The sequence below is a fragment of the Pan troglodytes genome, chromosome 10 (genome assembly GCF_028858775.2).
Source record: "Pan troglodytes isolate AG18354 chromosome 10, NHGRI_mPanTro3-v2.0_pri, whole genome shotgun sequence".
Classification (NCBI taxonomy): Eukaryota; Metazoa; Chordata; class Mammalia; order Primates; family Hominidae; genus Pan; species Pan troglodytes.
The window spans coordinates 74,289,057-74,316,764 of NC_072408.2; the positions used below are offsets into that span (position 1 = coordinate 74,289,057).

General features: G+C 36.6%; 1 protein-coding gene and 1 non-coding gene across 5 annotated transcripts in view; both read right to left on the reverse strand.

Annotated features, from left to right (window-relative positions):
• SLCO1B1 (solute carrier organic anion transporter family member 1B1) overlaps positions 1-27,708 on the reverse strand; it is a 144,650-nt gene that overhangs the window by 39,502 nt on the left and 77,440 nt on the right. For all 4 annotated transcript variants that reach the window (XM_024347926.3, XM_520785.8, XM_063785879.1 and 1 more), the window contains exons 12-14: positions 18,940-19,124; positions 13,879-13,943; positions 11,428-11,545 (exon numbers count right to left, since the gene is read on the reverse strand). In XM_024347926.3, the coding sequence (XP_024203694.3) occupies positions 11,428-11,545; positions 13,879-13,943; positions 18,940-19,124 (368 nt within the window). The remainder of the gene's footprint in view (positions 1-11,427; positions 11,546-13,878; positions 13,944-18,939; positions 19,125-27,708) is intronic.
• LOC112205192 (U2 spliceosomal RNA) lies at positions 4,788-4,986 on the reverse strand. Its single transcript, XR_002939033.1, has one exon. It is a non-coding gene; the product is annotated as a U2 spliceosomal RNA (small nuclear RNA).

Here is a 27,708-nt window from a genome sequence, read left to right on the forward strand (position 1 = left end):
ATGTGTTCTTCCCCTAAAAGAGTGGGGACTGTAGCCCACTATAGCTTCCCCTGGGACAAAGAGAACACGGGCACAGCACCAATTACTAAAGGAGGCAGTACCAACACTCAGGAATGAATCTGGATAGAGGGTAATTTCCCACTCTCTCCACCGTACACTGTTGTGGATGCAACAGTGTATGAGATACTATACAAAACATACTATAGTATGAAATACTATACAAAACAACCATTCAGATACTATATGAATATAGTCATCAGATTGCCTAAGTTCAACATGAAAAAACAAATCTTAAAGGCAGCTAGAGAAAAGGGCCAAATTATTTATGAAGGAAATACCATTAGACTAAAGGTGAACTTCCCAGCAGATACATTACAAGAGATTGGGGGCCTATTGTTAGACTTACAAAAGAAAAATAATAATAATGACAGCCAAGAACTTCATAACTTCCCAAATGAAGATTTGTGAATAAAGTAGAAATAAAATATTTCCCAGACCAGTAAACACTAAGGAAATATGTCACCACCAGATCGGTTTTAGAAAAAATGCTAAAAGGAGTTCAAAACAGGAAAAAACAGACCAATACTTGCTACCATAAAAGCACACATAATTACAAAGCCTATAGATCCTATTAAGTAACTACACAATTGCAACTATAAAGCAACTAGCTAACAACAGTATGAGAGGTACAAAATCTCACATATCATATTAACTTTGAATGTAAATTGCCTAAATGCTTCATATAAAAGACATAGAGTAGCACAGTGGATTAAAAAAAAAAAAAAAGGCAACCTTCTGCTGCCCTTAAGGAATCCATCTCGTATGTAAGGACATCCATAGACTTAAAGTAAAAGGATGAAGAAAGATCTATCTTTCAAACGGAAAGCAAAAATAAGCTGAAATTCCTCTCTTTGTATCAAATAAAACAGACCTTAAACAAACAACAGTTTAAAAAAAACCAAGTAAGTGCATTACATAATGATAAAGCATTTAATTCAATAAGATTTAACTAATCTAAATATATACACACTCAATACTGAAGCAATCATATTTATAAAATAAATACTACCAGACCTAAGCAAAGAGATAGAAAGTAATACAATGAGTAATAAGCTTCGACACCAGACTGACAGCACTAGGCAGGCACATCATCAAGGCCAAAAGCTAAAAAAAAAAAAAAAAAAAAAAAAAATTGACTTGAACTAGACCCTTTACCAAGTGGATCTAATAGATATCTAGAGAATACTTCACCTAAAAATCAGAGAAAATGCATTTTTTATCTGTCCATAAAACATTCTCTAAAACTAACCACATTCTAAGTCATAAGTCACAATAAATTTTTTAAAAAATCAGAGTTATAACAAACATCTTCATGAACCACAGCAGAATAAAAATAGAAATCAGTATCAAGAGCAACTCTCGAAACTACACAATTACAAGAAATCTGTATAACTTGGTCCTGAATTACTTTTGGGTAAATAACAAAATTAGAGCAGAACACAATTTTTTTGTTTTAAACAAATGAAAATCGAGACAAAGTATTTTAAAACCTCTAGGATATAGCTTCAACAGCATAAAGTGGAAAGTTTATTGCACTAAATGCTTATGAAATTTTCACTGCAAAACTATAACCAAGACTGAAAGAGAGCTGACCTAACCAACTCCATCTTGCTTCTATCCTCCAAGCTGTTCTTCTTGATTTCTGGGTGTAAGCCGAAATAATTCTGGGAGAAATTTAGTTTATAGCTTCGAGTTTAAAACCAAGACAGTAACAGTCCTTTCCCAAAACAAACCAGCTTCTTGCCTGGGAAACAGACTACCTTTGTAGGACTAACGAATTAGCCAAAAGATTAGAAATTATGATTTAGGAGTAATGCATCTGGAGGCTACAAGATTCTGACTCTAACCAAATTGCTCCTGAGGATAACAGCACTATTGTAAAACCTAAGATCAATACTTGATATATTTTGCAGATCCTGAACTTCACAGATGAGCTCACACCACCCAGATTGATAAACTGGCCTATCTCATCCTGTGGCCCCCTCCCAGGAAGTGACTCAGCACAAGAGGACAGTATCAACTCCCTGTGATTTCATCTCTCACCTGACCAATCAGAACTCTTGACTCACTGGCCCCCCTACCCACCAAATTATCTTTAAAAACTCCAGTCCTCAAATTCTCAGAGAGACTGATTTGAATAATAACAAAACTCTGGTGTCCTGCACAGCTGGCTCTGCATGAATTACTCTTTATTGCAATTTCTCTGTTTTGATAAGTAAGATCTTTCTTGATAAATAAGCTCTGTCTAGGCAGTGGGCAAGGTGAACCCGTTAGGTGGTTACACACTAGGGGTCTCATCTGGGATTGCCCTTGTGCCTACCTGCCCATGGTTCAGTAGCCCTGCTCTGGTGATGGATCCAGAGGCCAGCCCAAGTGGCTGCCTAGTTCTCTTGGACTGTGGGCTGACTCTGGCACTGTCTCTACTGGCAGGGTGCTGCTGACCCAATGTGCATGGATTTAATTGCAACGGAGAAATAGTTCCTGGAAATGATGTCTGTCTCCAAACTAATTTGGTGAGTATTCTAGGCACTGCCAACACCTCCTTTCTTCTCCCAGTTGGTTTGGCTCCTTTGGGGATCATGATTTGGCTCTTTAGGGGCCTTGGTTTGGCTCCTTTGGGGCTCTTTTTTTTTTTTTTTTGAGGTCTCAGTTCAGCTCCTTTGGAGGTGTTGGTTTGCTCTCTCTAATTAGTAGGAAGTCTTGGTTCAGGAGATTTCTCTTCAATCAAGAAGATTTCAGGGAGAATTCTCAGGTGGAGAATAGAAGGTTCGTTTGGGAGGAAGACTCGCAATTCTTGGTTAGAAGTCGTGGTTTGGAAGGCCTTCTGTCTGTCTTGTCTTTGTTGTGTGTATTTGTATATGTGGAGGAGACCTCTAAAGGAACTGCTGATGGAAGTCTAGGACACCTAACTCAGAAAACCCTCATTATTTGTCTGGTCACATTCAGTGAGTCCTGAAGGAAGCTCAAAAGGCCTGAGTTGGGGTGACTGTCCACTTCTTCATCTTGCCCAGAGACCTGAATTCTCAGTTGGAGGTTAGCCCTCCAAATCTTGAGTGGATCAGAGATGATAGGGACCAATGAAAGAAAGTTTGAGCCTCGCCAGGTCAATATTGGGTGCTGAATGAGGTGACAAATGTCTGTTTTGTTATGTGTATTTTGCTAGGCTGGGGTGGAGAATGTTAATTTGATTCCTCATGCAGCCCATTGGGCAGCATCTTGCAAAAATGAGAAGCTTTTGCCTATAGTTTTATAAAACAGAAAAGGATAATTTTCTTTTGTAAAGTGGCTTGGCCCCCAAAGCTATGGTGCAATGAGCAGGGTCATCAAAAGCCACTTCATTCTTCTGGAAGCTGCAGAGGAAGGGAACCCGGAAACGTGGTATGCTGGCAAAAGGGGTAAGAATTTGTTACCAGCCAAGCTTCTGGTCTGTCTCTCTGTCTCTGTCTCTGTCTTTCTCTGTCTCTTTCTCTCTCTCTCTCTCTCTCTCTCTGTGTGTGTGTGTGTGGTCTGATTAATAGAAAAATGAATTTTTGAGACTAGTCTTAGGCTTTAGCAAATCTGGTGTACTTTGTGCTAAGAATTTGTCTTTTAGTGTTGTTCTGTAATGGAGAGGGGTGTCATAGGAAAGAATGTAGAAAGTAGGCTTAGGATTCCTATAAGCCTACTTTTTAAGCCAGCCTCTTGGGCTGGTCGGTTACAAACTTTGCTGTGTGTTCCTGAAACCTATACTGGATGAGGTTTCCCTCTCATCTTGTTTTATGTCCTTGGGAGCTTGATCTTGTAACCATGTGGCAGTACTTACTCTTGGTCTCTGCCATCTAGAGGATGGGAATTTTGTAGTTAATGTCATAGTTAGCTCTAAAAATTATCTCGAGCAGTTAAAAGCCTTTGCAAGCTTGAAATTGGTTGCACTGGAATCCTTCTGGGAAAGGTAATGAAGACTATCCAATGCTGTAGCTCAGAAGCTAAGGGTTTGTCTTTTCACAATGGTGGCCTGGGACTCAATTCTTGGCCCAGGGAATGAATGCTTTCTGATTTGATATGCTTGTGGCTTTTTCCATTTGTTGATTCTCTGCTCCTCCATGACCAACTTCTGGCTTCCCTTCTTGAATTTTCGTTTCTCTGAGTTACCTTTGAAGATTCTAGATCTTGTAAAAACTGCTCACCACCTATTTGAAAATACCTCATACACTCATGGTTAAGTTACAACCTTAGTTAAGGCTTGTTTATTTCACCTAGGAGATTCCTATTTCTAAAGAAGTTCAAAAGCCAGAAATACTGGCTGTTTGGCCTTGCTAAAGTCAGATAATAAGAGATATAAAGGATTTTTTTTTAAAGGGCACTGTAGCTAAAAGTCAGCTTAATTAAAAATGGATATCCAAGTGCTCTCCCATACTCTCTCTCGCTCTCCCTCTCTCTTTCTCTCTCTCTCTTTACAGACACACATATACGTTTGTGTGTGTATATATATACACATATATACATGTATATATAGCATATACATATATACACACATATATACATATATGTATATATATGTGTGTGTGTCTGTGTGTGTATATATCTATATACAAGACCTTTGTGCTTTTTCTCTTCTTGGATCTTGTTTTTTTGAGAAGAAGTTTTTATTTATTTATTTTTCTCACTTGAGTGAATTATTTCCTCAGTCTGTCTTTTTGCCCCTCTTGATGACCACATGGAAGGAACTAAGTTCATTTCTAACAGACGAGGAGTCCTTGGGAAAAATAGGAGGTACCATTTTTGGGAAAAAGCTCTGATTTCCTCCTGGAACCCCAGGCATTGAAGGAGGATAGAACTCTGTAAAAACGAATCCATATTTAATAACCTTCTAAAACACAAAGCATCCAACTAAACTGAAAAGAACAGATACTATACTTGATCTTAGCCAAAAAGCCAAGTTTGTTTATTGCTGCACTATTCACAATAGCAAAGACTTGGAACCAACCCAAATGTCCATCAGTGATAGACTGGATTAAGAAAATGTGGCACATATAAACCATGGAATACTATGCAGCCATAAAAAAGGATGAGTTCATGTCCTTTGTAGGGACATGGATGAAGCTGGAAACCATCATTCTCAGCAAACTATCACAAGGACAAAAAAACCAAATGCCACATGTTCTCACTCATAGGTGGGAATTGAACAGTGAGAACACTTGGACACAGGAAGGGGAACATCACACACTGGGGCCTGTCGTGGGGTGGGGGGAGGGGGGAGGGATAGCATTGAGAGATATACCTAATGTAAATGACTAGTTAATGGGTGCAGTACACCAACATGGCACATGTATACCTATGTAACAAACCAGCACATTGTGCACATGTACCCTAGAACTCAAAGCATAATAATAATAATAAAAAAGAAAGCATCAAATTAAGATAGGTTCATTGGTGAATTCTATCAAACACTTAAGAAATTATACCAAATCATTACAATCTTCTTCAGATGATAGCAGCAGCAGAAGTACTTCCTATTTCATTATGTGAGGCTAGCATTATCCTAGTACCAAAATCAGACAAAGACATTACATGAAAAGAATACTACAGAGGGCTCGGCATGGTGACTCACACCTGCAATGCCAGCACTTTGAGAGGCCGAGGCGGGCGGATCACCTGAGGTCAGGAGTTTGAGACCAGCCTGACCAACATGGAGAAACCCTGTCTCTACTAAAAGTACAAAATTAGCCAGGTATGGTGGTGTATGCCTGTAATCCCAGCTACTCGGGAGGCTGAGGCAGGAGAATCGCTTGAACCTGGGAGGCGGAGGTTGCGGTGAGCCATGATTGCACCATTGCCCTCCAGCCTGGGTAACAAGAGCAAAACTATGTCTCAAAAAAAAAAAAAAAAAAAAAAAAAGAATACTACAGAGCAACTTCTCTCATGAACATAGATGCAAAAATTCTCAAAAAATATCAGATTGAATCCAACAATGTATAAATATAGTATACATCATGACTAAGTGGGATTTCCCTCAGGTTTCCAAGACTGGTTCAACATTCAAAATGAATTCTTACAGTTCATTACATTAACAGGCTAAAGAAGAATAATAAAATGACATGATCACATCAATAGATCTAGAAAAGTGAATTTGCAAAATCAAACACTCATTTATAATAAAAACTCCCATTAAACTTGGAATAGGGGAGAACCTCCTCAACTTGATCAAAAATATGTGCCAAAACCCTACATCTAACTTCATACTTAATAGTGAGAAACTCAAAGTCTTCCCACTAAGGTCAGGAACAAGTCAAAAACGTCCCCTCTCACCACTGTTTTTCAACATGGTACTGGGAGTCGTAATTAATGTAATTTTAAAAAAGAAAAGAAAATGAAATGTATATAGATTGAAAAGAAAGAAATTGTCTTTGTTTGCAATATGACATAATTGTCTAAGTAGAAAGTTTAAAATAACAGACAAAAACACACTTGGAACTAATAAGCAATTATTGCAAGGTTTCAGGACACAGGATCCAGGGTTAATATAACAAAATCAAACATCTTCATATATATCATCAGAGAAACATGAAACTTGGAAGCCATCAAGATGCCCTCAGTAGGTGAATATATAAATAATCTGTTATACATCTAGACAATGGAATATTATTCAGCAGTAAAAAGAAATGAGCTATCAGGCAATTGAAACACCTGGAGGAAATTTAAATGCATGTGATTAAGTTAAATAAGCTAGTCTAAAAATGCTACATACTGTATGATTCTGGAAAAGGCAAAACTATGAAAACAGTAAAAAGCACAGTGGTCTCCAGGGGTTTTAGAGGAGGAAGGAATGAATAGGCAGAGCTGAGGATTTTTAGGGTAGAGAAACTACTTTGTATAATACTGTAATGGTGGATATATGTCATTATGCATTTGTCCAAACCCATAGAAAGTACAATGTCAAGAGTGAAACCTAATGTAAACTGTGGACTCTGGGAGATAAAGATGTGTTAATGTTGTTTCATCATTTGTAACAACTGTATCACCCTTTGTTGGGAGACATTGATGGTAGGATAGGCTATGCATGTGTGGGGCAGGTGGTATGTGGGAAATCTCTGTAATTTCTCCTCAATTTTACTGTGATCCTAAAACTGCTCTAAAAATGAGTTTATTTAAAAAATTCTTAAGGTAACAATTTAACTTTTTATGTATTCATTGGTAAATGCACCGCTCTTTTTTTTTTTTTAAATTCCACTTTACACAATCAAGCAAAGAACACAAGTGACCAAAAGGAAAGTGATAAGGGCCATGAGTTAGCTACAATGTGGTAAGTCCCAAAGAGGGTTGGTCATTTCCAGCTGGTTGGAATGGTGTGAACTTTATGAAAGAAAAGGGTGTGTGAGCTAAGCCCGGAGCATTTCCTGGCAGTTAGAAGCCTAATACTTGTCTTAGTTGGCTAAAATCAAGGTATCAGCAGGGCTGTATTCCTTTCTGGGACCTCCAGGAAATAAGCTGTTCCTTCGCTTTGTCTCACTTCTAGAGGCCACCTACATTCCTCGGCTCCTGGCCCCTTTCTTCCGTCTTCAAACCCAGCAACAATAGACTGAGTCTTTCTCACATCACATCCTTCTGACCTCCTCTTTTTATTTTTTAGGATATTTGTGGTTATATTGGGCCCAACCAAATAATTTTCTTATCTTGAGTTCAGCTAATTAGCAAACTTATTCAATCTGCAACCTGAACATAGTGTAATTACAGATTCCAGGGATTAAGACAAGATATTTAAAGAATCCACAGAGGAGTGAGGTTACCTTAAAGGAAGAAGAAAACAGACAACAGCTTACTTATCAAGAGTAAAATGGAACTTAGAAGACAATAGAGTAATATCTTCAATCTGACAAGAGAAAATAATTGTCAATTTAGAATTCTATACCTTGTACATTTCTTTTAAGTATACAGTTGAACTAAAGTTCCTTCCAGAGAAATTTAAATTGGCAATTTGCCACTAAAGAGCTCACTGAAAGACATTTTTAAAAATCGACTTCAATCAGAAGGAAAATGATCCTAGATAGAATCTGACATGCAAGAAGAAATCAGAGAAAAGAAAATGATAAATATGTGGGGATGTACAAAGACCGACCCCTTAAATCTTAATGTCTTGGGATGAGCATAAATTAAAGTACACAAGAATAACATATATATAATATGTCTGCCTTATATATGCATATATATGCATATTAAATATATATAGTACACATATACACTATATAATGTTATCACAATGGTCTTTGCAGTATATTAAAAATTTGGATACTATAACAGTTGTTCAACAAGAAGAATGCATTAATAAATCAATTAACATAAAATATTTTTAAATTCCATTTTAGTTCTAACTAAACCTTCACTGAACAAAAACGAACTAGTATGGCTTAAAAATAGTTTTAGGGTCTTTTTATACTCAAACCATTATAAAGCCATCTCAAAATGTTACATTAATACTTGAAGTTGTGGTCATTGCTTTGGGGAAATTCTGAGGAGCATCTTGCCAGATGTCCTGGAAATACATGATGATTTCAATAAAAAATGAACACATTCTTAAATAAAGTCATTAAGATAAATTTATGAAGTTTTCATTTGTAATTTCTTTTCATTTCTTTCTCCCATTTTGTGAGACATTTTCTGTCATTAATATTTAAATAAATTTGTGAGAATGTCTGTGGGGTACAATTCTGGAAAAAGCTGGATCATTTTATCTGCTGGGGATTTTAGATAGTGAATTTACACATTAAATGGAAGAAAGTCTGTTTGGTAAATTTGATCCTAGGTCTTTACTCCAGAGATGTATCCTGAACTAATAAACCTCCTCCACTTTCATATAAATGATAGCATGCTCCATACACATTCTTCATGGTTCTTTTTTTTCATATAAAAATATGTCTTGAAGAAGTTTCCATATTAGTAAACAAATAATTTTTTCTTCTTTTTTCAAGACATCAGACTATTCATTTTCCTGCAGGTAGAACTTTTATCTAATTACTCCCTTATCAAGAGATATTTAAGTTGCTTCCAATATTTTGCCTTCATAAACAATGTTGCCATACACATGTATGTAATCTTATATATGTGCCATTTTATCTATTTTGGAGTATAGCTATCTGTAGGATAAATTTCTAGAAGTTTGCTGCTGTCTCAAAGTTCTGTACTTTTGCCAAGACAATGTCTACTTAACATTTTTGATGGTTGACAATCTGGGTGAGTTTTAATTGCAATCCTGTCATTATCAATTAATTTGAGCATCTTTTTATATATTTAATAGCCATTAGTGATTTTTTCTTTGGGAGATATTTGATTTTTTTTAATAGAACATACTTTTTACAGAAATTTTAGATTTACAGAAAAACTGTACAGAAAGTATGAAGTCCCATATACTCCCCGCCCCACACATACAGTTTCCCCTATCGTTAACAGTTTGTATTAGTGTGGTAACTTTGTTACAACTGATGAACTGATATGAATGCATTATTATTAAATTCATATTTTAGATTAGAGTTTGCTTTTTATGTGGTTTGTATGTTGTATGGGTATGGGTCCATAGGTTTGACAAATACATAACATCATGTATCCAACATGATAATATCATATAAAATCATTTCACCACCCTTAAAATGCCCTGTGCTCCACCTACTCATCCTTATCTTCTCCCCACTGAGCTCCTAGCAACCACTGATGTTTCATTGTCTTCATAGTTTGGCCCTTTTACAAAAGCTCATACAGTTAGAATAATATAGTCAGAAGCTTCTTTAATTTTTTTTAATGTTCTTTTTTTTTCTTTTTTTGAGACAGAGTCTCGCTCTGTCAGCCAGGCTGGAGAGCAGTGCCATGAGCTTGGCTTACTGCAACCTCCGCCTCCTGGGTTCAAGGGATTCTTGTGCTTTAGCCTCCCAAGTAGCTGAAATTACAGATGTGCACCACCGTGCCTGGCTAATTTTTGTATTTTTAGTAGAGACAGGGTTTTGCCATGTTGTCCAGGCTGGTCTTGAAATCCAGGCCTCATGAATCCTCCCACCTCGGCCTCCCAAAGTGCCTAGATTACAGGCATGGGCCACTGCACCAGGCCCAGAAGCTTCTTTAGACTGCCTTCTTTCACTTAGCTACATGCATTTAGTTTCTTTCTTGTCTTTGTGTGAGTTGATAGGTCATTTCTTTTTATTGCTGAATAATTTTCTATTGTATGAATATATCCCAGTTTGGCTATCCATTCACCTATTGAAAGACATCTTGTTTGCTTCCATTTTTTCATATGCAAGTGCAGGTTTTTGTGGGGTCATGTTTTCATCTAACTTAGGTAAATACCTAGGTGCATGATTACTTAACAGTATCATAAGCCTGTGTTTTTCTTTGTAAGAAACTTCCAGACTGTCTTCTACCATGGCTGTACTATTTTTTACATATCCACCAGCAATGAAAGAAAAATTAAAGGAAATTCCTGTTGTTTTGCATCCTTGCCAGCATTGGATGTTTTTTTTCCTGATGTTTAAGAGTTCCGTATATATTCAGGATATTTGCCTGTGTCTGTGTTACAAGTTGCAAATTATTCTCCTAATTTATACTTTCACTTTGAAATTTCCTTTTCAAAGTTTAATGATGCAGATTTTATAAATATTTTGTCTTTTTTTCTATTATGGTTTTGGGCATTTGGGTCATACTTAGTTTCTGCTTCGTAGATAATTGAAAGAAATTATACTATGAGTTTTAATACACGTAGTTTCACATTTCAAAGTGTATAATTTGTCAATATATGAATTTGAAATTAGTTTTGTTTTAACGAGGTAAAGTATAATTGTAGCTTTTTGTTTTTCCAGATGCCCATGCAGTTATCTTCATGTCACTTATGGAATATCTCTCCCCGTGAATAGAGTAATATAGAAACATATTTTCCCGTTTTTTCTTAATTGACATATGACCAGAGCCCCAGCTAGTCATTCTGTTTCTTTCTAGAGAAGTCAGAGGCAATCGAATACACACACAGGCATATATATATATGTCTGTGTCTATATTTACATGTGTATATTTATCCTTATATATACTAACATGAGGAGAGTTTTGGAAACCAAAAAGATTCACATACAAATCCTAGCCATTTTCTATTATCTCTGATTTTTGACAAGTTGGTTATTATCCTTGAATCACAGTTTCTTCGTATATAACAGAATGGAAGAAAATATCCATTTCCTATAGTTTCTATGAGTACTAAAATGAGATACGAGATTGCTTGATACCATACTGCATGCAAAGTCAGTTTTCATTAAATGGTGGCTATCATTATTAATATTATTATATAATGAAAATGATATTTTTTAGGAATTAATATAGTCAAAGAAAAAATAATGAAATATATTTATGACAACTTACGAAAATGATGTGGAATTATATGTCCTACATGACCCACGTGTGCCACAGTTGTTGGTGGACCACTTTATACACGTTGTATCAATCAGAGCCCCAAAATATATTGGAGCTAGAATTCCTCCTGTCATAGGAGAAGAGAAGATGTCAGTTTAGGGAACATATTTTAAATGTAACTGCGTGATATTCCACATTGATATATTTTGATTAAATAAAAGTTCAAAAATTTGGAGGATTCGTTTATTATTTTGTTCTGCATCTACCCAATAATAAAGATTATTAGAAATCTCAAAGACCCAAATCATGTAGTAATGTCACTGACACCTTTTACCTACTCGTACCCTCCCTACATACATGCATATATACTCTGTTCTTCTTATGATAGCAATTAACTTAAGCCTGAATGGTAAAAAGGAGAATGTTGTTAGTAAAACTTGGAAGTTATGTTGGTTAATATGGGATTTTTCTTAGGCAAAGAAACCTGAAATGGAGTAGAATTACAATTTTATGGGGAAAGGAAAAAGATCTTGGCTCAACTGCTCTAAAGGCAGACTTTTTTTTTTTTAACATTATTTTAAGAGAATTTAAAAGTGAGTGCTTCATCAGAACTCCCTCCCCAGGTAAGTATAGGCTGAGCTTCAGAGAGTGCTTAGCTTTCGGCAGGTTGTACTTTTTTCTGGGCTCAGACATCTACTTCCCACTTATTGATGTCATTAGAGCTCACAGTCCAGAGATTTTCTACAATTGATTTTGTGCATTTGTAAATACCTCCTGAAGCAGCTTAGGCTAAGTTAGGGCTTGTGGTACTAAATTTTGTTTGTGTTAGTGTTCTGATCACAATCATGAGTAAGTTTTCAGTGGTCTTTTTCTTAGTTAATTTTTATTTGTAGCTCATGATTTAGCAGAATGCAAGGCTTTTCACAGACAGATATATTGTTTATATAATAAGTGTCCATCTGCTTCCACTGCTGTTTTAATAAACTCTGAGATTCACTCCTGGTTCTAGGCAAAGGTAATTTGATAAAGAATTTTAGGGACACGCCAGTAGAGAACTATCCTTAAGATGGTGCAACTAAAGTGTTCATAACTTTACTTTGTTCTTTTTTGTATTGTGGTGAATAATTTTCAGAATTTATTTTGCCATGGATAAAATGATAGTGATTGATATATCACAATTTTACTTATTCCATTTAGTTTTCCTCAGTCTCAATTTTTTGAGAGTGAGAAATATTAAAATGACAAGGGACTGAGGCCAATGTATCTGAGAAAACCCGGTACTGAGGAAATGAGTGAGAAATTTTCAGGTTTCAAAAATCACAGCCACCCTTTGAAAAATGAAAAATATATGCTAACAATTTATTTTCCCCACATAATGCCACTGATTTGAACAAATGTAATGGATTGTTTTAAGTAATAAACTTTGTCTTAATCACTACAATTTTAAAACTCATAACCTATTTTCTAAATGACTTTTTCAGGTTAATATATAGGCCTTCCACAATTTACACGTTTATTGTATTCAAGACAATTGTTTGTGAATTGAAAGTTTTATACTAAATGTGTATTTTTTCCATAGGTGCATTTAGGTTCCATCGTGCCACAGATTGGATACATCGAAATAGGATACTCAGAATTGGAATGGTGAAACTCATTTTTTTTCCTATTTTCTATTGCTAAAAAAAATTTTACTCCATTCTCATGGTCTCATTTCTACCTATCAGAAGGAGTACTAACAACCCAGATGTTACTTTAAGCTTTTGTCACCCAGGTTCTAGCAGAGAGGTATCTCCACTGAAACTGAAGGTAGAAACCTGCCAGAATGTACAGAGTCTGGGAGATTAGAGACACACAAAACGGAATGGAGGGAAGAAAACCAACGGAATACTATAGCATCTCATTTCCTCTCTTCTATTCCCTTTATATTTCTTCTTTTTAACTTTGAGGATTTGTGACTTTATCATCAAATACGCTTCTTAGACAATTTCTTCATTGTAATTTGGCCATAGCCTGGCCAGATATTCTGACCAGATTCCCACGCTTCCCAAGCTAGCTTTAGGCCTTGCCTAAATCATGCCACAGTTTAGAAGTTAGGCCCTTCACTCTGCCTACTGGGAGGAAATATTCTTATTTTTCTGAAAAAAAAGAAAAATTTGGAGGACCATCTATCTTTGTGTTTGAAAGAGTGTAATACAAATACAATAATTCCTTAGTCTTAACAGATTGACTTTACGTATAATTAACAATCGAATTCTCCTTTAGGTCGATCACTCAATTTTACTCTGTCTCTTATTGTTTTTATTTATCACAGAAATAGAAATGATACTAATTTTATTTACAATCATAATTAAAGATTCATTACAGTCTTTAATCCTTGACATTAATATTTATAACTTAAATTTAATATATGTATGTGTGTATATATATATATATATATATTTTTTTTTTTTTTCATCATACCTAGTGCTCGTATAACCATTGAGTGGAAACCCAGTGCAAGTGATTTCAATTCAGGTTGAACAATTCTGAAACAAGACAAAGGCAAAGAAACATTAAATATCATTAAAATATCAAAACGAAACAACATTAAACCTTCTCCTGTGTTGTTTTTCTCCATGATAGAATTAAGCTCACAGTTGAAAGGCCCCATTATATAAAATTATATTTTAATTGTTTTAAAAGGCAAACACTTGAGCAATAATAATAATTATTCCCTTATTTATTCAATGCATCATGATTTCAAGATGGCTTGAAAATATTTTCTCATATGGTACTTATGAAAATCCTATGAGGAAGTGGTTAGAACAGACTTTATTATGCCTCTGAAGATACTGATTTTTTGTGGTCTAGTCAGTGTTATAATAAGTGTGAAAGAGCATGAGTCTTTTTCATAAAATGATTTACTTTCCTTTTGGTAGATACCCAATAGTTGGATTGCTGGGTCAAATGGTACTTCTATTTTCAGATATTTGAAAAATCTCCACATTGTTTTTCATAAAGGTTGTACTAATTTATATTCTCAACAGTATATAAGCATTCCTTTTCCTCAACATTCTTACCAGTATCTTGCTTTTTGACTTTTTAGTAATGGCCGTTCTGACTGGCATAAAATGGAATCTCACTGTAGCTTTAATTTTCATTTCTCTGATGATTAGTGATATTGAGCATTTTGTCATATGTTTGTTGTTTGTTGACTGTCTTTTGAAACATGCTGGTCATATCATTTACCCTATTTTTAATAATTTTTTTCTTGATGAGTTTTTTTTGTATTTCTTATAGATTAAGGATATTAGCCCTTTGTCAGATGTATTGTTTGTAAATATTTTTTCCCTTCCTGTAGGTTGTCTGTTTACTCTGTTGATTATTTCCATTGCTGTGCAGGAAATTTTTAGTTTAAGTCCCATTAGTCTATTTTTGTTGTTATTGTTGCATATCATCAGTGAACAGAGTTTATTTGAGTTCCTCTTTTCTAATTCGGATACCTTTTCTTTCTTTCTATTGCCTGATTGCTCTAGCTAGGACTTCCCATACTATGTGCAGTAGGAGTGGTGAAAATAGACACACTTGTCTTGTTTCAGGTCTCAGAAGAATGCTTTCAACTTTTTTCCTTTCAGTATGAAGTTGGCAGTGGGTTTGTCATACATAGCTTTTATTATTTTGAGGTATGTTCCTTTGATGCCCAGATTGTTGAGGATTTTTGTCATGAAAGATGTTAAATTTTATCAAATAATTTTTCTGCATCTATTGAGATGATCATATGGTTTTTGTTTTTAATTTTGTCTTATCAAGTGGTTTTGGTTTTTAGTTTATTCTATGTGGCAAATCACATTTATTGATTTATATATGTTGAACCAACCCTTCATCCCTAGAATAAAAACAACTTGATCATGTTATAAAATTTTTCTTATGTGCCATCGGATTTGATTTGCTAGTGTTTTATTGATAATTTTTTCATATGTTCATCAGGGATATTGGTTTGTGGTTTTCTTTTCTTTCTTTCTTTTTTTTTTTAGACCAGTCTTGCTCTGTCTCCCAGGCTGGAGTGCAGTGGAGCGATCTTGGCTCACTGCAGCCTCCGCCTCCCAGGTTCAACTCCTGTGAACTCTCAGCAGCCCTCGACACAGTTACTTATGCTCTTTTTGACATATGCTTTATTAGTTTGAGGACAATGCTCTTTCCCAGTTTTTCTCATGAAACCTCCTCAGTTTTCTTTATTGGTTTCTCCTATTAGTGATCTTTAAATTAGAGTGATTGAGAACTGATCCTAGGGTCTTGTTTCTATCTGTACTCAGTCCCTAGAAGATCTCATTAGTTCCATGGATTTTAATACCGCCTTGGGGGATTGCTTGAATACAGGCATTCAAGGTTACAGTGAGCTATAATCATGCCATTATACTTCAGCCTGGACAACAAAATGAGACCTTGTCTCTAAATAAATAAATAAGTAAAAATAAAAATAAATACCATCTGTACGTTGCTGACTCTAAAATGTATGGCTCTGGCATCAAGGTTTCTCCTGTTGGATTGCATATATGACATTGCTAGATATTGAACAGGCTGCTCAGCTTTATAGAGATAGAACAAATTCTTGCTTTTTCACTTTCCCAATCTACCCTTTCTTAGTCTTTCCCATTTTGTTCAATAGTACCACCATCCTTCCAGAACTCAAGCCAGAACTTTGGGATTATCCTTAAATTATCTTTCTCACATGCCACATTCAATGTCTCAGCAAACCCTACTGGCTTTGCATTAAAAAATAAAACAAAGGCCAGGTGCTGTGGCTCAGGCCTGTAATCCCAGCACTTTGAGAGGCAGAGGCTAGCAGATCACTTGAGGTCAGGAGTTTGAGACCAGCCTGGCCAACGTGGTAAAACCAGGTCCTACTAAAAATACAAAAATTAGTCAGGCACGGTGGCGTGCACCTGTAATTCCAGCTACTTAGGAGGTTGAGGCAGGAGCATCGCTTGAACCTGGGAGGCGGAGGTTGCAGCAATCCAAGGTTGTGCTACTGCACTCCAGCCTGGGTGACAGAGCAAGACTGTCTCTCAAAAATAAATAAATAAATATAATAAAATAAAGCAAAACAACGAGACTCATATTTGTTTCATTTACTCATTTCATTTACTTCATATTTTCCTACTCTCAGCATTCTCAATCAAGCTTCCATCTTGAGAAGAACAATTCGAGCCTTCTGTTTTCCCTGACTTCACTATTGTTTTCACAAAACACACTTTCCACCCACAGCCAGAGTGATCTTCTAGTTACGTAAGGCATCTTTGCAAATACTAATGCTTAAATCCCCTTGGGCTTTCAACACATTTAGAATATATTTCAAAGTCTTTCCTGTGACCCACAGGATCTGAACTAGGCTAGCTCTCTTGCTGCACTTGTCACCTCTCTCCTCCTTACACACGTTTTTGGACCTTGTACATGTCAACTATACTTCACACCAGGACGCTGACCTTTCTTCTACCTTGCCTGGATTGTTCCTCCTATGTCTCCATTTAGCATGGCTTGTACCTTTATTTTCTATCTCTTCATTCAGGTCTTTACTCAAAGGACTTCCAAAGCACAATATCTGAACTAGTATCTCTTGCCTATTTTCTCATTTTTTTCTATTTTCTTAACTCTGATTTATTTATCTTTCCAGTGCTTCACACTTACTCTATTTTAGATATTTACTCACTTATTTGTTTACTGTTTTTTTCTGCTACACACATTCATTCCTTCATTCCCCACCCACACTAAAAGCTTATAAAGTTCTATCACTTTTGTTCACAGTTGCATCCTCAGTGCATACAACTATGCCTGACATAAAAAATTAATACATATTGAATAAATGGATGTCCTTCTGCCCACTTAATCAAGTTTAAAAAATAGCTTCATAGTGTAAGCATTAGAAAATTATTAACAAACTGAAATTTATATTTTTATTCTGCAGTCATATTCACAAAATGCTTATTTCAATAAAATCAAAGGCTAGCAAGAGTTAAATATTTTTGACAAGTTGTAATGCTGATTTAATCAATTTCTGGAACAGATATGATATTGTTATCATCGATGATGGAACAGTGTTTTTTCAAACTCATGAGTTTAAAATAAAAAGGTAAAACCTGTTGATATGCAGACTATTATTTAATTTTAAGGTTATTTTTAATATGTTAGTGAATTTAATTTGGTAAATATGAAAGACTTCTCCTTTTGAGTAGACAACATTTTATATTAAGATGGAGCTATATCTGTGGCATATTTAGTATAAATAATTTGATAAGATTTGCAGTCAGGGTCAAAATTAAACAACTGTAAATTCAATTTACAGGTTGATACTAATGTTAACAAATGTTAAAAATGCTTGTTTTTTTCATCTCTACCATGTCATGCTGTTGGCTGACAGTGAACTTATGATCAACAATGTAAGTTTTAAAAGTACAATTGAATGTCAACCCAGGTCACTATACTTACACATGTATATTTTTAAGATCTAAAAGCAATTATTTACATGTTACAAGTTTTAGGTGATTGAATCAACTTGGCCAGTAGGGCATGCATTACCTGCACTCTTCCTAACTCTCCAATCTTATCATGTGTCACAACCTCTCATTCAGTATGTTTCAATCTGCCAGCTTCTTTTCATTTCTCAAACACACCAGCTCTTTCCTGTATTAAGGCGTCAGCACCAAGACCCTCTCCCGGAAACCCTTTCATTTGGCTTTTTCTTTAGACCTTTAGAATAAATGTTACTTATTTTGAGATGTACTCTGAATCCTCTTCTTCACAGCCCCCCACCTCAATCCTAAATTAACTTTCTTTTTGAATCTTTCTTTTTAGGGAAATCTTTTTCCTGATGAGGAATCAGAACAATTTATAAATATGTGCTTTGATTTTAAGATTATTTATCTCACACCAGTCTTTCCTGTAATTTTGAAAGCTGTATGACAACAAGTATCTTATTGGTTTCATTTACCATGTAATATTCACCAAGCATTGTATCTTTTCTAATGAGCCAAGAAAGGAACTAATTCTTCCTGTGTATTTTTTTATTTTTCTACAAGGGTATTATAAAAGTCATGCTGTGAGTCGATTAAAAGTTTTGGAATGTTATCAAATGGAGCATATTTTATATCTAGTTTTCAAATGCTTTATTTTAGTGAAATCAATAGATTTACCCTGAGAGATGCAAGGCATCTCCCATTAGGATGTAAGGCAACTCAAAATTCAACAGGTTCTTTTAGAATCCTAGGGCGATTCTTTTACAACTGAGAGAATTGTCAGTCTGTGTCTTCAGATTCTTAGTAAGAGAAGGAACGTATGGAATCTGGACTTTTAATGGAAGAATTAGAGGCAAAATTATTAATTACGGCCTTGAGAGTTCATAGTAATTTTAATAAAATGAATTCTCAGAAAATTAAAATTTGACGAAATATGAATTTGAATTCCCAGTATATTATGTAAAAATATGCATATCATTAGGTGTGTTTATAGTCTCATGCATATGAAAATGTTTTTAAAAGTCATACTTACTTAACAATCAGCATGACATATGAGGTGCCTCCAAGTGCAGAGGAAAATAAATTCAAGACTTGTATTGCAACAAAAAAGTAAAATTTCCTTGTACAAGCATCATCTCTTGGGCATTCACCCAAATGGGCTGAGTAATTTCCGTTCTGGAGACCAGTTACTTCCAAACAACTGCAGTTGTAAAACACCTTAAGCGTTGTGTATAAAATATGACATAAGAAATTTGCAAGACCTAACAGTGCTGCAAATACATTGCATTATATTTAGTGAAGTCTCACTTGTTCAAACTAATATATTTACAGTTTAAGAAGATTCTAAAAATACAGTTGCTTAAGAGATAAAAGGTAAAATAGTTTTCTGGATTTCTTTCTATGTAAGACAATGTAATTCATGATTGACATTTAGTTCATTCTTAATTTTAAAACTAAGAAACAAAGAAATTAGTGCCTAGAACTCTGTATACAATTTTCTCATCACTATAGATTCTCTTTAATAATTATTTTCCATTCCCTTTTACCCTCTGCAGAACACATACTCTTTTGGACAATCTCTAAGTTTCAGAGACATGCCCTGAGGAGGAATTATCCAAAGAATTCAGATAATTTAGCAGTTTGGGAGTAATCAAAATTTAACTGGAGTCACCCATGAAAATGGCACTGAGTCCAGGAAAAATAGAGACAGGTAGAGATGCTAAAATTTTAATTTAGCAGGCATAAACAAAATCCAAGGATACAATGACAGATGATATTATTACCAGAGAGGTTAAACACAACAGAATGCCCCACTAGTGTTTAGAGCACAGAAGTGGAAAATGTAGAAACAAGTGATTTCAGATTTTTAATCAGTTGGACAGTTTATATAGATAGGTGGCTTTAATAAATTCTGTTCTAAATCTAGGCTAAAGTTTAAGGGAAGCTCACGTTGAATCTATTAATGCTAAAGATCAATTATTGAAGGAAGAATTGTAGAAGAATTTAAATCTATACATCTACAGTTCTGCCAAACTTACAGTTCTTACTATTTTTTTTCACTAGGAATAATATAGAAGAATTTTTTACGGAACAAGTGTATTGGTCAATAAAACTAAGCTTTGGTACAAAGAACACTATTTTAAGAAGTGATGGTTCATTATTGAGGATTTAGTAATAAATAAATAAATACACAAATAAATAAATAATAAAAACTTTGCAGTAGCCCCCAAGTGGCATAGTCATTGCCAGTATAATGAAGGTTATGTCTTGTGGTAGACAGAATTCTTTTTAGGGTTCTGATATTATATCACTTTCAGGCCTTCGCTAGTGTGCAAAGAGGGAGCATGTATTAACTGGGTCATTCTTATACAACCATCCAAAATGAACCATCCAACAACCATCCAAGACGAACAAAGAGTAATTGAAACCCTGAACACTAATATAGAGTTCCAAATTTGAATCAGTACTGAAAAAACCTGCCTATCAATAAAAGCCCTAGACCAAATGCATTCATAGCCAAATTCTACTGGAAATACAAAAAAGAGTGAGTACCCACTGTACTAAATTATTCTGAAAAATTGAGGAAGAAGGACTCTTTCTTAACTCATTTTTTTTGAAGCCAGAATCATCCTGGCACCAAAATATAGCAAGACACAAAAACAACAACATCAAAAACAAACCAACAGGCCAATATCCCTGGTGAATATAGATGAATATAGATGCATATAGGTGCAAAATTCCTCAACAAAACACTAGCAAACGGAATCCAGCAGCACATCAAAAAGTGAATTCATCATGACCAAGTAGGCTTTATTTTTGAGATGTAAGGATGGTCCAGTATACACAATCAATAAATGTGATTCACTACATAAATGGAATTTAGGATAAACAGTATATGAGCATTTCAATAGATGCAGAAAAAGCTTTCAATAAAATCCACTATCCTTTTATGATAAAGTTCTTCAACAAACTGGGCATTGAAGGAACATAGCTCAAAATAATAAGAGCCATCTATGATAAAACCACAGCCAACTTCATATATAATGTGCAAAAGCTGGAAGCATTCTTCTTAAGAACAGGAGCAAAGCATGAATGCCCACTCTCACCACTCCTATTCAACATAGTACTGGAAATCCTAGACAGATCAATCGGGAAAGAGACAGAAATAAAACATTGACAAATAGGAAATGAACTCACATTATCTCTCTGCACTATGATATGATTCTATATCTCAAAAACCCTGGTTGGAGGAGCCAAGATGGCCGAATAGGAACAGCTCCGGTCTACAGCTCCCAGCGTGAGCGACGCAGAAGACGGGTGATTTCTGCATTTCCATCTGAGGTACTGGGTTCATCTCACTAGGGAGTGCCAGACAGTGGGCACAGGCCAGTGGGTGCGCGCACCGTGCGCGAGCCGAAGCAGGGCGAGGCATTGCCTCACTTGGGAAGCGCAAGGGGTCAGGGAGTTCCCTTTCCGAGTCAAAGAAAGGGGTGACGGAGGCACCTGGAAAATCGGGTCACTCCCACCCGAATATTGCGCTTTTCAGACCGGCTTAAAAAACGGCGCACCACGAGACTATATCCCACACCTGGCTCGGAGGGTCCTACGCCCACGGAGTCTCGCTGATTGCTAGCACAGCAGTCTGAGATCAAACTGCAAGGCGGCAGCGAGGCTGGGGGAGGGGCGTCCGCCATTGCCCAGGCTTGATTAGGTAAACAAAGCAGCCTGGAAGCTCGAACTGGGTGGAGCCCACCACAGCTCAAGGAGGCCTGCCTGCCTCTGTAGGCTCCACCTCTGGGGGCAGGGCACAGACAAACAAAAAGACAGCAGTAACCTCTGCAGACTTAAATGTACCTGTCTGACAGCTTTGAAGAGAGCAATGGTTCTCCCAGCAGGCAGCTGGAGATCTGAGAACCGACAGACTGCCTCCTCAAGTGGGTCCCTGACCCCTGACCCCTGAGCAGCCTAACTGGGAGGCACCCCCCAGCAGGGGCACACTGACACCTCACATGGCAGGGTATTCCAACAGAACTGCAGCTGAGGGTCCTGTCTGTTAGAAGGAAAACTAACAAACAGAAAGGACATCCACACCAAAAACCCATCTGTACATCACCATCATCAAAGACCAAAAGTAGATAAAACCACAAAGATGGGGAAAAAACAGAACAGAAAAACTGGAAACTATAGAAAGCAGAGCGCCTCTCCTCCTCCAAAGGAACGCAGCTCCTCACCAGCAATGGAACAAAGCTGGATGGAGAATGACTTTGACGAGCTGAGAGAAGAAGGCTTCAGACGATCAAATTACTCTGAGCTACGGGAGGACATTCAAACCAAAGGCAAAGAAGTTGAAAACTTTGAAAAAAATTTAGAAGAATGTATAACTAGAATAACCAATACAGAGAAGTGCTTAAAGGAGCTGATGGAGCTGAAAACCAAGGCTTGAGAACTACGTGAAGAATGCAGAAGCCTCAGGAGCCGATGCGATCAACTGGAAGAAAGGGTATCAGCAATGGAAGATGAAATGAATGAAATGAAGCAAGAAGGGAAGTTTAGAGAAAAAAGAATAAAAAGAAATGAGCAAAGCCTCCAAGAAATATGGGACTATGTGAAAAGACCAAATCTACGTCTGATTGGTGTACCTGAAAGTGATGGGGAGAATGGAACCAAGTTGGAAAACACTCTGCAGGATATTATCCAGGGGAACTTCCCCAGTCTAGCAAGGCAGGCCAACGTTCAGATTCAGCAAATACAGAGAACGCCACAAAGATACTCCTCGAGAAGAGCAACTCCAAGACACATAATTGTCAGATTCACCAAAGTTGAAATGAAGGAAAAAATGTTAAGGGCAGCCAGAGAGAAAGGTCGGGTTACCCTCAAAGGGAAGCCCATCAGACTAACAGCGGATCTCTCGGCAGAAACGCTACAACCCAGAAGAGAGTGGGGGCCAATATTCAACATTCTTAAAGACAAGAATTTTCAACCCAGAATTTCATATCCAGCCAAACTAAGCTTCATAAGTGAAGGAGAAATAAAATACTTTACAGACAAGCAAATGCTCAGAGATTTTGTCACCACCAGGCCTGCCCTACAAGAGCTCCTGAAAGAAGTGCTAAACATGGAAAGGAACAACCAGTACCAGCCGCTGCAAAATCATGCCAAAATGTAAAGACCATACAGACTAGGAAGAAACTGCATCAACTAACGAGCAAAATAACCAGCTAACATCATAAGGACAGGATCAAATTCACACATAACAATATTAACTTTAAATGTAAGTGGACTAAATGCTCCAATTAAAAGACACAGACTGGCAAATTGGATAAAGAGTCAAGACCTATCAGTGTGCTGTATTCAGGAAACCCATCTCACGTGCAGAGACACACATAGGCTCAAAATAAAAGGATGGAGGAAGATCTACCAAGCAAATGGAAAACAAAAAAAGGCAGGGGTTGCAATCCTAGTCTCTGATAAAACAGACTTTAAACCAACAAAGATCAAAAGAGACAAAGAAGGCCATTACATAATGGTAAAGGGATCAATTCAACAAGAAGAGCTAACTATCCTAAATATATATGCACCCAATACAGGAGCACCCAGATTCATAAAGCAAGTCCTGAGTGACCTACAAAGAGACTTAGACTCCCACACATTAATAATGGGAGACTTTAACACCCCACTGTCAACATTAGACAGATCAACGAGACAGAAAGTCAACACGGATACCCAGGAATTGAACTCAGCTCTGCACCAAGCGGACCTAATAGACATCTACAGAACTCTCCACCCCAAATCAACAGAATATACATTTTTTTCAGCACCACACCACACCTATTCCAAAATTGACCATATACTTGGAAGTAAAGCTCTCCTCAGCAAATGTAAAAGAACAGAAATTATAACAAACTATCTCTCAGACCACAGTGCAATCAAACTAGAACTCAGGATTAAGAATCTCACTCAAAACCACTCAACTACGTGGAAACTGAACAACCTGCTCCTGAATGACTACTGGGTACATAATGAAATGAAGGCAGAAATAAAGATGTTCTTTGAAACCAATGAGAACAAACACACAACATACCAGAGTCTCTGGGACGCATTCAAAGCAGTGTGTAGAGGGAAATTTATAGCACTAAATGCCCACAAGAGAAAGCAGGAAAGATCCAAAATGGACACCCTAACATCACAATTAAAAGAACTAGAAAAGCAAGAGCAAACACATTCAAAAGCTAGCAGAAGGCAATAAATAACTAAAATCAGAGCAGAACTGAAGGAAATAGAGACACAAAAACCCTTCAAAAAATTAATGAATCCAGGAGCTTGTTTTTTGAAAGGATCAACAAAATTGATAGACCGCTAGCAAGACTAATAAAGAAAAAAAGAGAGAAGAATCTGAAGACGCAATAAAAAATGATAAAGGGGATATCACCACTGATCCCACAGAAATACAAACTACCGTCAGAGAATACTACAAACACCTCTACGCAAATAAACTAGAAAATCTAGAAGAAATGGATACATTCCTTGACATATACACTCTCCCAAGACTAAATCAGGAAGAAGTTGAATCTCTGAATAGACCAATAACAGGATCTGAAATTGTGGCAACAATCAATAGCTTACCAACCAAAAAGAGTCCAGGACCAGATGGATTCACAGCTGAATTCTACCAGAGGTACAAGGAGGAACTGGTACCATTCCTTCGGAAACTATTCCAATCAATAGAAAAAGAGGGAATCCTCCCTAACTCATTTTATGAGGCCAGCATCATTCTGATACCAAAGCCAGGCAGAGACACAACAAAAAAAGAGAATCTTAGACCAATATCCTTGATGAACACTGATGCAAAAATCCTCAATAAAATACTGGCAAAACAAATCCAGCAGCATATCCAAAAGCTTATCCACCATGATCAAGTGGGCTTCATCCCTGGGATGCAAGGCTGGTTCAATATACACAAATCAATAAATGTAATCCAGCATATAAACAGAGCCAAAGACAAAAACCACATGATTATCTCAATAGATGCAGAAAAGGCCTTTGACAAAATTCAACAACCCTTCATGCTCAAAACACTTAATAAATTAGGTATTGATGGGATGTATTTCAAAATAATAAGAGCTATCTATGACAAACCCACAGCCCATATCATACTGAATGGGCAAAAACTGGAAGCATTCCCTTTGAAAATGGGCACAAGACAGGGATGCCCTCTCTCACCACTCCTATTCAACAGAGTGTTGGAAGTTCTGGCCAGGGCAATCAGGCAGGAGAAGGAAATAAAGGGTATTCAGTTAGGTAAAGAGGAAGTCAAATTGTCCCTGTTTGCAGACGACATGATGGTATATCTAGAAAACCCCACTGTCTCAGCCCAAAATCTCCTTAAGCTGATAAGCAACTTCAGCAAAATCTCAGGATACAAAATCAATGTACAAAAATCACAAGCATTCTTATACACCAACAACAGACAAACAGAGAGCCAAATCATGAGTGAACTCCCATTCACAATTGCTTCAAAGAGTATAAAATACCTAGGAATCCAACTTACAAGGGATGTGAAGGACCTCTTCAAGGAGAACTACAAACCACTGCTCAAGGAAATAAAAGAGGATACAAACAAATGGAAGAACATTCCATGCTCATGGGTAGGAAGAATCAGTATCGTGAAAATGGCCATACTGCCCAAGGTAATTTACAGATTCAATGCCATCCCCATCAAGCTACCAATGCCTTTCTTCACAGAATTGGAAAAAACTACTTTAAAGTTCATATAGAACCAAAAAGGAGCCCGCATCACCAAGTCAATCCTAAGCCGAAAGAACAAAGCTGGAGGCATCACACTACCTGACTTCAAACTATACTACAAGGCTACAGTAACCAAAACAGCATGCTACTGGTACCAAAACAGAGATATAGATCAATGGAACAGAACAGAGCCCTCAGAAATAACGCCACATATCTACAACTATCTGATCTTTGACAAACCTGAGAAAAACAAGCAATGGGGAAAGGATTCCCTATTTAATAAATGGTGCTGGGAAAACTGGCTAGCCATATGTAGAAAGCTGAAACTGGATCCCTTCCTTACACCTTATACAAAAATCAATTCAAGATGGATTAAAGACTTAAACGTTAGACCTAAAACCATAAAAACCCTAGAAGAAAACCTAGGCATTACCATTCAGGACATAGGCATGGGCAAGGACTTCATGTCTAAAACACCAAAAGCAATGGCAACAAAAGCCAAAATTGACAAATGGGATCTAATTAAACTAAAGAGCTTCTGCACAGCAAAAAAAACTACCATCAGAGTGAACAGGCAACCTACAAAATGGGAGAAAATTTTCGCAACCTACTCATCTGACAAAGGGCTAATATCCAGAATCTACAATGAACTCCAACAAATTTACAAGAAAAAAACAAACAACCCCATCAAAAAGTGGGCGAAGGACATGAACAGACACTTCTCAAAAGAAGACACTTATGCAGCCAAAAAACACATGAAAAAATGCTCATCATCACTGGCCATCAGAGAAATGCAAATCAAAACCACAATGAGATACCATCTCACACCAGTTAGAATGGCAATCATTAAAAAGTCAGGAAACAACAGGTGCTGGAGAGGATGTGGAGAAACAGGAACACTTTTACACTGTTGGTGGGACTGCCAACTAGTTTAACCATTGTGGAAGTCAGTGTGGCGATTCCTCAGGGATCTAGAACTGGAAATACCATTTGACCCAGCCATCCCATTACTGGGTATATACCCAAAGGACTATAAATCATGCTGCTATAAAGACACATGCACACGTATGTTTATTGCGGCATTATTCACAATAGCAAAGACTTGGAACCAACCCAAATGTCCAACAGTGATAGACTGGATTAAGAAAATATGGCACATATACACCATGGAATACTATGCAGCCATAAAAAAGGATGAGTTCATGTCCTTTGTAGGGACATGGATGAAATTGGAAAACATCATTCTCAGTAAACTATCGCAAGAACAAAAAACCAAACACCGCATATTCTCACTCATAGGTGGGAATTGAACAATGAGACCACATGGACACAGGAAGGGGAATATCACACTCTGGGGACTGTTGTGGGGTTGGGGGAGGGGGGAGGGATAGCATCGGGAGATATTCCTAATGCTAGATGACGAGTTAGTGGGTGCAGTGCACCAGCATGGCACATGTATATATATGTAACTAACCTGCACAATGTGCACATGTACCGTAAAACTTAAAGTATAATTAAAAATAAATAAATAAATTAATTAATTAAAAAAAAACAAACCCTAAATACTCTGCCAAAAGCCTCCTAGAACTGACAACATACTTTAATAAAGTTTCAGAGTACAAAATCAATGGAAAAAAATTAGTAGCATTTCTATACACCGATAACAGTTAAACTGATACCCAAATCAATAATGCAATTCCATTTAGAATAACTACAATAAATTAAATACCTAGGAATACATTTAAACCAAGGAAGTGAAAGATCTCTACTAGGATAAATACAAACCCTGATGAAAGAAATTATAGATGACACAAACAAGTGGAAAAACATTCTACTCTCATGGATTGGTAGAAAAATTATCATTAAACTGTCTATACTGCCCAAAGCAATCTACAGATTCAATGGTATTCTTATCAAACAACCGGCATGATTTTTCACTGAATTAGAATAAAACTATTGTAAAATTCAATACGAAAAAAGAGACTGAATAGTCAAAGCAATCCTAAGCATAAAGAACAAAGTGAGAGGCATCCCATTACCTGATATCAAACTATAC